The sequence below is a fragment of the Protomyctophum parallelum genome, assembly GCF_964188405.1.
Source record: "Protomyctophum parallelum genome assembly, chromosome: 11".
NCBI lineage: Eukaryota > Metazoa > Chordata > Actinopteri > Myctophiformes > Myctophidae > Protomyctophum > Protomyctophum parallelum.
In genome coordinates, this window is record NC_139707.1 from 25,241,080 (window position 1) to 25,253,616 (window position 12,537).

The 12,537-nt window shown below is 44.5% G+C and overlaps 1 protein-coding gene across 1 annotated transcript in view; it reads left to right on the forward strand.

Moving 5' to 3' along the window:
• Positions 1 to 12,537, forward strand: part of pth2ra (parathyroid hormone 2 receptor a) — a gene marked incomplete at its 3' end in the record, with an annotated part of 50,788 nt that overhangs the window by 28,724 nt on the left and 9,527 nt on the right. Inside the window, exons 7-9 of the mRNA XM_083776547.1 lie at positions 3,529 to 3,682; positions 6,352 to 6,412; positions 10,400 to 10,466. Coding sequence (XP_083632673.1) covers positions 3,529 to 3,682; positions 6,352 to 6,412; positions 10,400 to 10,466 — 282 coding nt within the window. The remainder of the gene's footprint in view (positions 1 to 3,528; positions 3,683 to 6,351; positions 6,413 to 10,399; positions 10,467 to 12,537) is intronic.

A 12,537-nucleotide genomic window follows, 5' to 3' on the forward strand; every position in this document is an offset into this window, starting at 1 on the left:
AAGCCAACTGGAAAAAATACAGTGAAACCCTGGACCGGAGTGTCGTCACAATCCCACTCCACACCATCACTGTAGATGAAGCATATCACCGCTTCTGCAGTGCCATCTACAAAGCTGCCCACACAGCAATCCCCCGAGGCTACCGACCCCTCTACGTCCCATGTCTGGACGAAGAAAGCGCTGCCCTCCTACAGTCCTACCAAACATCAGGGGACCCTGAGATTGCAGACCATCTCATTTACTCGCTAACCACAGCCCGGCGAAAGAAATGGGAGGAGACAGTAGCTGACCTGAACTTTACCCACTCTAGCAGGAAATGTTGGAGCCTCATCCGTCGCCTAGGAGCTGCACAGAAGCCCCCTAGCCAAAGCCGAGCATCTGTTACACCCAACCAAGTTGCATCCCACCTACTGTCTATTGCAAAGGCAACGCAAGACAAACACACCAGAAGAGCAGTTACAACTGAGCTAAAACATCAGAGAACACTTGAAGAGGAAAGAAACCCTGAGACTTTTGTGGTTGCTGAACTGGAGAAAGTCCTGCAGGGCCTGAAAAGTGGAAAGGCAGCAGGATATGACAACATCTCTCCAGAGTTCATGATACATCTTGGCCCCCGAGCCCTAACCTGGCTGACACAACTCTACACCAGGATCGTACAAACAAACTTGATCCCAAAGAAATGGCGGACAGCTAAGTAATTTCCATACCAAAACCTGGCAAGGACCACAAATTACCAGCAAGCTACCGCCCAATCTCCCTACTCAGCGTCCCCTTCAAAATCCTGGAACGCCTAATACTACAACGTATTTCTCCAAGAGTAGAGGACATTCTCTGTGTGGATCAGGCAGGTTTCCGCAAGAACCGCAGCACAGGAGAACAAGTACTGGCCCTAACCACCTTCATCGAAAATGGTTTCGAGAACAGACTAAAGACAGGTACTGTGTTTCTTGACCTCACAGCAGCCTATGATACTGTCTGGCACAAAGGCCTCATACTAAAGCTCACAAAGGTTCTCCCTGCTTGGGCAACAGCAATCATCCAAACTCTGCTGACCAACCGGAGGTTCAGAGTCCACCTCGGACAGAACACAAGTGCATGGAGAACACAGCAAAATGGACTCCCGCAAGGCTCAGTTCTAGCTCCAACCCTGTTCAACATCTACACAAATGACCTACCAACCACCAAATCCCGCAAATTCATCTATGCTGACGACATCTGTCTGGCATTTCAAGCACCAGACTTCGACCCACTGGAACAAGTGCTCACCGAAGACCTCTCCAAACTGGAACAGTTCTGCAAAACATGGCGCCTAATACCGAGCCCAGCAAAAACTGTTTCCAGTGTATTCCATCTCCACAACGCTAAAGCTGCCAGAGAACTAGACATCTACCTGAGCGGACTCAAACTGAAGCATGCACCCTATCCAACCTACCTTGGTGTGACCCTCGACAGAACTCTGTCCTTCAAGGAACACCTAAAAGGGACGGCAGCTAAGGTGAAGTCCAGAAACAATCTGCTCTGCAAACTTGCTGGTGCAAAATGGGGGGCGGCAGCCTCCACACTGCGCACCTCAGCACTGGCCCTGTCATACTCCGCAGCAGATTATTGTGCCCCTGTCTGGTCTAGGTCATCACACACACACCAAGTGGACACCCAGCTCAATACCACCATGAGAACCATAACCGGGACTATTCGCTCCACACCACACCCCTGGCTCCCAGTATTATCAAACATAGCACCCCCACACATCCGGCGAGCAGCAGTCTCTCAAAGGATGCTTCAAAAGGTCAAAGACTCTCCCCATCTACCAATCCATGCAGACATTTTCAACCCACCCACTGCTCGACTCCCATCGAGACGACCAATTTGGAGGAACCCCCCATCAGCTGACTTCACCATCAAATCAGCTTGGAAAAGGGAATGTGAGTCCAATGAGGTCCCAAACAAACACCTGGTGTCAGACCCCAACCAACAGGTCCCTGGTACCACCCTCCCAAGGAGACAGTGGTCTACGCTCAATAGATTCAGGACTGGACATGGCCCCTGCTTGGCCAGCCTCCACAAATGGGGCAGTAGCCCAAGCCCACTGTGTGCGTGTGGTGAGGAGCAAACTATGAAGCACATCATAGAAGTTTGTCCTCTCCAAAGACTGGAAGGAGGATTAATTACCCTCCACACAGCAGACCAGGAGGCAACCGTTTGGCTTAAAGGGATTGTGACATTTAAAACACATTTTTGTAGATTTTTTGGCTTTTTTGGCTTTTCTTGACATCAATTTCACAAAAAAAAAACGAAGTTTGAACATTCAGTGTATTCTCTGCTGTCTGGACTCTTGTGAATAATTATGCAAAAATGTCTCATCTGGTTGGACGGCAGGGATATACGTAGATCCCGGCTAAACCTCCGCCCCCTCCACTCTGCTCCCTGCCTAGTGCCTACCCTCTCTTCTCCGCTTCCTCATTGTCAACCGCGACTTTGTTTCTTTGTAATACTTACTAATAATGTCTTCTAGAGAAAAATTAATCTGCTCTGTTGTTGGCTGTGGATACCAACTTACACTGGATACCAACTGGCCTAGATGACTCTTTTATTTTTGACGACGTTCCTACCACGTTGTCAAAGAAGCGCATCTTGGGTTGACAGGAAAGGGGGAATTACCGACATCTACAGGCTAAAATAATGTGTTTTTCCATGGCTTCTCAGGATGAACTTATCACATGCACAAAAACTCGTGTCAAGAAATACTGGAGTGGAGTTGAGTGTTCAAACTTTTTAGACACGTTTGAAGGACCATGGCCAAGACTTTTAATGTTGTTAAAATTATGTTATAAATCATGTCATAATACCTTTAAGGACTTTGCATTCGCTAAATAAATAAAAATAACAGAGTCCTTGCAGAGGGCAGACATGGTAGGGGTCGAAGGTTATGAGGTGATGTTATTCCTCTTTTGCACTAGGTATGTTGGTGTGTGGTTTTTTAATGTTTTATGGGTCACTGTGTGCCTTTGTTGTCTTGTATTGTGTATTGTTTTGTACTGTATTGTATTGTATCTGTATGCTGCAGGGCGGGTCCTTGGGGTCCAAGACAAATTTCTCCCTTGGGAGACAAAATAAAGAAACCTTGACCTTGATCTTGGTGAACTCTTGCAGTGTGTGATCCCTAGTCTGCGATCAATCATTTAGTGTGAAAGCCACAAAGATAATATGATTTAAAAAAAGAAGACTCCTGTAGTGTGAAATACATAGCGATCTGATGACTCATCGACAACTTTAAAACTCCTACAGTGAGTAGGGGCCATTAGTGTGAAAGCCACAAAGATAATATGACAGCCGATAAAAAAAAAAAAGACTCCTGTAGTGTGAAATACATAACGATCTGATGACTCGCCGACAACTTTAAAACTCCTACAGTGTGTAGGGGCCATTAGGCATGTACTAGAATCTCAATAATGTATTTAAAACACATACATCTCCATACATCATGTCATCAAGCAGGTGTTGTGTGTGTGTGTTATGTTTCTTCGCTAGATTGGCTGCAAGGTGGCAGTGCTGCTTTTCATCTATTTCCTTTCCACCAACTATTACTGGATCCTGGTGGAAGGTCTCTATCTCCATAGTCTTATCTTCATGGCCTTCCTCTCAGACAGCAAATACCTGTGGGGATTCACACTCATTGGGTGGGGTGAGTAGAGAAACTCTCAGTACATAACATACCTGTGGGGATTCACACTCATTGGGTGGGGTGAGTAGAGAAACTCTCAGTACATAACATACCTGTGGGGATTCACACTCATTGGGTGGGGTGAGTAGAGAAACTCTCAGTACATAACATACCTGTGGGGATTCACACTCATTGGGTGGGGTGAGTAGAGAAACTCTCAGTACATAACATACCTGTGGGGATTCACACTCATTGGGTGGGGTGAGTAAAAAAACTCTCAGTACATAACATACCTGTGGGGATTCACACTCATTGGGTGGGGTGAGTAGAAAAACTCTCAGTACATCACATTAGACTACATGGATAAGTATCAGTATCACCAACAACAATGTGGGGAGTATGTGCGTCCATGCGTACGTGCATGCATGCGTGTGTGTGTTTGTGAGAGAGAGAGAGAGAGAGAGGGGCAGCGCACAGATATGCAGGACAGTGTTTATATAGCGCTTTGGAGAAAAGCGCTATTTGCGTGCGTGCTAGCGCACACACACACACACGCACCCACAATTCACACACAAGATGTAATGCATGACAATTTGCACAAAAAGCTCAGCTCCAGGATGAAATGACTGAGGGGGCAGTTGAAAATGGCGAGGGGGCACACATCATTTTATATGTAGTAAAACAATATGTACATGAAACTTAAACAGAGGGGGCAGAATTTTCAACTGGGGTTGCCAGGGCCACGGGGGTGCTATATTTATAATATACTGTACAGCGATCTTTCTCAAAAACGTTGAATATCATGCAAAGTTAATTTTCTTCCATTCATTAGTACTTTGTGCTTCAGTATGTTGGCAAGCTTTCTGGATTACTGTGCTTAACTGACTAGCCAACTGGCCTGACCTGAAGCCCACAGAGAATCTATGTTGTATTGTCAAAAGGCAGATGTGAGACAAGACTCAACAATACAAATGAACATACGGCTATTATCAAAGCAAACATGGGCTTCCATAACACAGGGGGCAGCGGTGGCCGAACGGTTTGCGGAGCTGTCTTGATATCGGAAGGTCGCTAGTTCGTATCCCCGGACCGGCACGTTAAAATTACCACCGCTGAAGTGCCCTTGAGCAAGGCATTGAACCCCTACCATGGCTGTAAACAAGTTCTTGAGCTTAGTCCAGTTACCCTGAGTAAACATGGTAACTTTGCTTTACCTTAACAGTGATGAAGGCTGTTCACCTCCATGCCACGCCCCATTGATAAGTCTGTTGTTTCCCTGCGGTCACTTCTCGCCATTAACACTAGCATATCTGAACTAAACTCACCTACTACTCTGACGGCTGAATGGTCAGGATGACCGTGTTTTTCTAATGATCATCACACCTCTCCCACCCGCCGACGACTTGCCATTGTCTTCTAAATGTTACATTCCAACTAATTCAAGGCAGCGGGCACCATTTCAACTCAACAGGACAACTCAACCTTTTCTTTTTCTTTTCAGTTTACCAAACCCAGCGTTTGAGAGCGTTCTAGTGAATAGCCTATACCCTTGCGCAGCGCAAGGTAATTAACGCCAGCTGTCTGCAAATTATTTGGTCTTTGATTAACGGATTATATAAAAAATCATTTTGGGCCAAAATAAAGGAAAAAAAAAAAGAGAGCGGATTTGACATCATTTCTCAAGTTGAACGTCTTTTTCCTGAGATCCCATTCACTGACACAACAAAACAGACAACATTTAGAGGTGGGCACTGGGTCTGGGTTGAAGTAGCCTAATTTACAACACTGTCCGACTTAGTTTTGAGCCAATAAAATACCACGCCAGAGCCAGGCCCATTGATCAGAGTCCGACGAAATACGAGTTATATATTGTCATTTTGTCATGTTGTCATTTTTATATAGGCCTAGAGGGGGAAACATTATAGGCTACACGTGTATAGGTAAGGGCGCATCGATGCAACGGGTTTCAAATTACAGTAATATATAGATTGATTGTGGCAGCGGAGAGGTGCGCATCATTCTAACAGCAGCACGGTTTATATACCATAGGATAAGTCAAGTCATGTGACGCATCACCGCCACAAATAGTACTACAGCATAGATAGATAGATAGATAGATAGATAGATAGATAGATAGATAGATAGATAGATAGATAGATAGATAGATAGATAGATAGATAGATAGATCGATCGATCTGGGAATAGATGCTATTATACGGCCATCTAGTCGGCAGCTAGCCCTCTAGCACTTGTGGAACACTGTGCATTATGCCTGGAGGATGATTCATAGCATTCAGTGTCATCTGAGAAATGACATTTCTGCAGGTACAGTATGTTAAATAACCATGTCTGTTTCTTTCCTTGGATGGAACACCTGCACCACAGAATGAATAACATGTTTATATGTTTACACATTATTCTAAATAGAGTAGAATAGCCTGTATTCTAAATAGAGTCAAAATCAGACAGATGTGAGCTGAAATTCCACATGTCCACCATTTGGAATTGCCCAAAATAATGGACAGTACATCTCAGAAGCAAATAGGGTCACGTTGCGACACATTGTGAGCTTGTAGAATTGTAATATGTTTGAAATTGTATTGTGACATTGCTAATTTAAAAACCACTTACTACTACAGATCCACCAGGACAGGTGGTTAAACGCTTCTTACTGTTTTTTGTCATTACAGGGTTTCCAGCTCTCTTTGTGGCTGCGTGGGCTGTTGTCAGGGCGACACTGGCAGATGCAAGGTTAGTTAACAATTAAGTCCTAATTAGATCATTTTAGATTTTAACTATATACAAAGCAATAATAGTTTTTTCAGAAAGCTCATAGGATTTTCAACGGTGGTTTAGAACAATTTTTTACATGTTTTTAATGGGTTAAAAAATGTGAATGAATGCAATTGTTGTAATGGTGAGAGTCCATGGTGTTCACAGAAAAGGTCAAAATAATTAGACTCTAATTGGGATTGGGAGTGATAACGAATGTTGAGCATCAACACAGCATAAATCAGCCAAAACACAGCCAGCTGTGTTGTTATCTTTTGGCACTGGAAATACTGTACAAGAGTTTGAATGGAAGCCCTGCTGATGTCTGTCTTCTGTATGCTACTATTGTTACCATAGTACGATAGTTTCAAGCACTTCGAGCACTTTATTTAACCAGTAAAAACACACTCCTTTTCAAGTGGGAACTGGCCAACCATGCTACATCATACATCATAAAACAGACAATAGTACATCTATGTTACCTAAAAATACATACAAAATCTCCAAAGTGATACACTTTAAACTAGAAAAAGTGCCCTTCTGGGCACAGGTCTCCACCAGGATTTCTTCCTCAGCCTAGTGGGAATATGCGTGCACAGTTTCATCGCAATCGGACGCTGCGTTGAGGAGTTGTGTCGATTTGTACAAAGCGGGCTACTCCTGAAAACTGTAGGAGCCAATCGTGGCCAATCAGGATGGAATATGAGAAATCAAACAAACCTGCCTTGATCACATGACTATGGAGATCATGTGTACCGATTTGCGTGAAATTTGGATAAAATCTGAAGGAGTAATAATAGAAAATGTGTTTTACATATGTCGGCCTCCTGGTGGCGCTATAAAGAGCAGATGTGAAAAATTCCAGGCAAAGGTTTTTCCTTGGCCTCTAGGGAGTTGGCATACAAAGTTATCCACAGATCCGTGCAGTTAGAGGTAAAAACACTTTTCGGCCAGTTATAGCGCCACCTTGAGGCTGAGTTGAAATTGTTGATGTGGCATTTTGTCCTCGGCCTAGTGGGAATGTGGGTGCACAATTTCACGGAAATCACGCGATGTGTTCATGATTTGCAGCATTTTGTTTGAAACTGAGCACTCCTGTGAACTTTGGAAGCCAATCTTAACCAATCAGGATGGAGTGTGAGAAATCTGAAAGACCAGTTTCGTTGAATGGCTCTAGAGAGACTGTGTACCAATTTGCGTGATGTTTGGACAAAATCTGTAGGTGTACTGTGCAAAAACTTGTTTTGCACAAAGCGGCCTCCTGGTGGCGCTATAACAGGCCGTTCTGGAAAGTTTGGGGCAGAGGTTCATCGTTGGCATCCAGGGAGTGTGTGTGCAAAATTTGGCATCGACCGGGTTAACGGTGGCCGAGATTAGCTGACACACGGACAGACGGACACACACACGGACGGACGGACGGACGGACGGACGGACGGAGTGCAAAACATACTCTCCCCACATGCCTTCGGCCTGGTGGAGACAATGACGGAAAAAGAGGCAGAAAGTCCTACATACAGTAAGTATCACCCAGGGTGTGGTAGTATATCCCCCTTTCACAATGCGCTAGACCCCTGGGAGATGGATTGCTGGGGTGGAGCGCCATCAGCTCCCAGTACTTACCGCACGACTTCAAGCCGTGCTTCTCATACACTGAGTTGGCAGTGCCCGGGATTGAATCCATGACATTGCGGTTGAAAGACGAGTGCTCTACCGACTGAGGCTGAGCTACCCGGACACTGTACAATATAGAAAAATCAGACCAGTCTGAAGTGAGTGGTGCTGTACTGTACTCGTGCTGTAGTACTGGGGACCTGTACAAGCCCTCCTCCCTGGCCTGTGTGTGTGTGTCTATGTGTGTGTCTGTGTGAGTGTGCGTGCCATAGACTGTAAAAAATATGGACAAAGCGTTCGCCGGGTCTAACATGGACGTAAAATGAAGCCTGTTATTCCTGCACTGTAAGTCGCCATCTTTCTAGATCCGTTTGGTACCAGCTGGCCATTGGCTGGCTCCGTTTTGGACCAGCTGGCCATTGGCTGCCCAGACAACGAGGCGGGACTTCCCCCCTTCTTCTCCGTTGGTTTTTATTTTGACTCGAGTGGGAGGGGAATCCCGATCATAGACTGTAACGGTAGCCACGCCCCTCAGAACATACGCGATGTTTTTTTTTTCTGTATGGTCATTTTTTTAATTAATGGGACCATAATTTTCCAAAAAGAATATTATGACATTAGAAATGAGACTTTAAACTAGTGACTGGAAGAAGAAAGTATTCATGATAATGTTTATTAAGGTAATACAGTCTAGGTGAAGTTGGGCCAAAATACATGGGCCTCTATGGAGCTATGGGGCTTTTTGGGTCCAGTCCAGCGCCACAACAGGCCATTATATGAACTACCGATTTCAAATGAGGCTTCACGAAATATCTGGCTGACTGCCCCCCTGGTGCGTGCGTGCGTGCATGCATGTTTGTGTGAGACACCGCTCAACAGTGCCATCCAGTGGTATTAGTGAGGTGTTTCAGCTTTTCGTGCTCAGACTACAGACCAGGGGGGCAGTCAGCCAGATATTTCGTGAAGCCTCATTTGAAATCGGTAGGTACTTTCCCGCCTCGTTGTCTGGGCAGCCAATGGCCAGCTGGTCCAAAACGGAGCCAGCCAATGGCCAGCTGGTACCAAACGGATCTAGAAAGATGGCGACTTACATCAGGAATTACCATATTATTACAGGCTTCATTTTACGTTCATGTTAGACCCGGCGAACGCTTTGTCCATATTTTTTACAGTCTATGCTACAGACACAGGGAAAACGGTCCAGAAGACGTTACAGGTGTAAATGGCAAACACAAACAAACAATGGAGAAGCAGAAACAGAAAAGCGGTAGTCAGAAGAGAAAAAAATAGCAAACATTTCAAAAATACTTAAAAAAAAGAAAGAGGACAAGGTCGATGGCCTAATATTATTGATAATAATAACATGGTCATGGAGTCTGAGCCGGCTGAGGGGATGGAGGAAGAACAAGCTGGGGAAGAGGAAGAGCATGCTGGAGATGAGGACGAGGAGGACAACTTTGACAAGGACATGCCGCTGGAGCCCACTGACTTTAGATATTTCCCTGATAATGTTGACTCAAATGTCAAATATATATATCGTGTTATTCAACCAAGCTAGATGTAGCCTACTGTGAGACATGTTGGCTCTTTGCTGATCGCTCATTACTAGGTGCATGGGGAGAAGACATGGCGAACAAGTAATTGGCAGAATCTATCCCACAAAATGCATGTGGCGTTTGCATGGAGCGATCGACGAGGACATGGAGAGAGAAATCTGACTGGAGAGCAGCTTTTGGACCGTCGAGCTGGTCTGAACACAATGTTCCCACTGTAGAAATCAGACTGGAGACCAGCTTTTGGACCGTCAAGCTGGTATGAACACAATGTTCCCACTGCTCCATGGCTGTGTTCTGCTCTCCTGAGCCTCCCCCCCCCCCCCCCCCCCTACCATGGAGCAGAGCTGCTCTGTGAAACCCAGTGACTCCCATTGAAAATTAATTGCGAGCTGCTCTGCCCCCCCTCTCCCACCGGAACAGAGAGAGCGATTTCGTTTCGATCTCGATTTCGTGTACGAGGCCTCAGGTGTGAACGGCGCCTACTAAAACAGACCTTTTTCCATGGCAAGGTTCTGTATCTTTGTCCAGATGGCATGAGGTTAAAGAAGCTACAGGTGTGTTACAGGTGTTATAGTGCTTGCCGTGTGATGGCCTTATTGTTAATTTCAGAAAGTGTGGGTGTAGGAAGTCCGATATAGAAGTAATACAGGTAATACTGAAAAGTTTGTTTCTGTTAGGCATGGACAGTATGGTGTAGAAACATGCAGAACAGTACAACAGAACAGGTTGAATAATGCTTTTGTACTCCTTCACATGGTTGTCTCCTCTCCTCTCTCTATGTATTTCGTCCTAACCACAGGTGTTGGGAGCTAAGTGCAGGCAACATTAAGTGGATCTATCAGGTCCCCATCCTGACAGCCATTGGGGTAAGTGTTTATTTGAATATGAGTGCACAGTAATGGCTCGTACACACTGCTGATATTTGCTCCGATTATGCTGTCGGCGAGCATTTTTGGCGCTCGCCGACAAAACCCCCGATCTGACGTAAAATCGGCTTTGATCGGCGAGGTTTTGCTCGCTGTGTGTGAAACGAGCTGCGAGAAGATCCAGCGCCGATAAAAGCGCTCGCCGACGCCTCCCCGACCATTTCTGAACATCTAGCACATTTGATATTTGACGTGCCGACTGGATATCATACAGTATGAACTGGGTTAACTTGTGACTGCGCCCCGATAAGGCCTGTATTACAGCCAATGGTCCTCATTCACAAAGGAGAAATACGCCACAGTGTAAATGATGCGGAAACAGATGCGTATTGATATCGTATTAATCCGTCCTCTCAACCTACGATTAGGTCCCATGTTATTCAGAGAACCTGGTGTAATCACTTCATTTGTGCGGATCGCCGAGTGTATCCTTTCCGCATTTTTCCCAAGCGATTCGCCTGATGTCGCCTAACATCCACGCCCATTCCACACCATAAGGCAACAGGAAATATCGAAAAATGTCATCATAGCCTGCACAGAGGATCCCCAAGCTTTAAATTATGTACAACAGCCGCGATGAGCTTGTAGAGCAGTTAATTTTGACAGGCGGGTCAGATCTTCAAGCAAACAGCGCAATATATATAATTATAAACGAAACTTGCCAACTTGGTACGCATTGCTTCACTCCTTGTTAAATGTCAGAAGTTAACTGATGTTAGTTACTTTCAGTTTCACATATAGAAAGAAGTGAATTTACAGTTCAATGCTATATTAAAACTCTGCAATGATAAAAGGCCCTATTGATTAATACATTTAATTAAATTAAATTAATACCACGACGCAAATGGATGCAGATATAGGTGCTTGCAGAAAAGGCATTTAGGCCTACGTGAAACTTTAATTGGCTGAGTCTCTGTCAACATATGCTGATCAGCGAGTTACAGTGGTAATAATAATCATCATCAACAGCCTTTCTTGTCTCTCTGTCTGTCAGACCGGCATGTCTGTGGCTGTCCGGGCTCACTGTGCCGTTATATTAATTTTCCAATGTGAATTTCACCCATATTGGACTCGGTTCAGCGGCAGCATGCTGCTGCAGTCTTCCCCTGCACACACACACACACACACACACACACACACACCGACCGACAGTCAACTGACTCAAAGGAGCTCCATAATAAAACAATTCCAATAGGCCTACTGCAGGCATTACTATACACTAAACAACGTTGGATTCGTACAGTGCAGAAAGCAGATAAGTGTATGTTCTTATTATAATTGTGAGTTTCCGACCAACCAACTTCACCGTCAAGTTCACAGAGATGTCCATGAATCCCACGTAATGTGGGAATCCACGTAAATGCCTGTCCGCTCATGCTCCGCTCGCGTAACGTCATGTTATGATAAAATATTTTCCATCCTTCTTTGATGTGGAGGATGTTTGTTCGCTACGCTGCTTGACATATCTGCCCAGATATGGGACCCCCTTAATAATATTCAGCTTCCAGTCAAGCTGGCGTATCAAATCTGGAACCATCACACACATTATATTGCTCAAAGTCTGCAGTCCGCGAACTGTATCCTGTTGGATTTATCTTCCACCGTAGACATCATACAATGTCGCTGGCTGCCATGGAATCTACCAAAGTGCAGTAACTACTATTTTCTTATATATATATATATATATATATATATATATATATATATATATATATATATATATATATATATACATATATATACATACACACATACATACATATACACACACACCTGGCCTAGGGGAGCCAAGTATACAACAAAAAACAGGGGAGACGCAGTATTCAAAAGAAATATTAATTTATTTAAGCCATCAAAAATAAGGTATCAATTTACAATTACAATTTAGGCATTTAGCAGACGCTCTTAATCCAGAGCGATTTACATTAAGCAAGAACAAAAAGCATGGGAATACATCACATAAAAAGCATTTATCATGAAACAAGCGTAAGCTAAGAAAGTAACAGTGGAA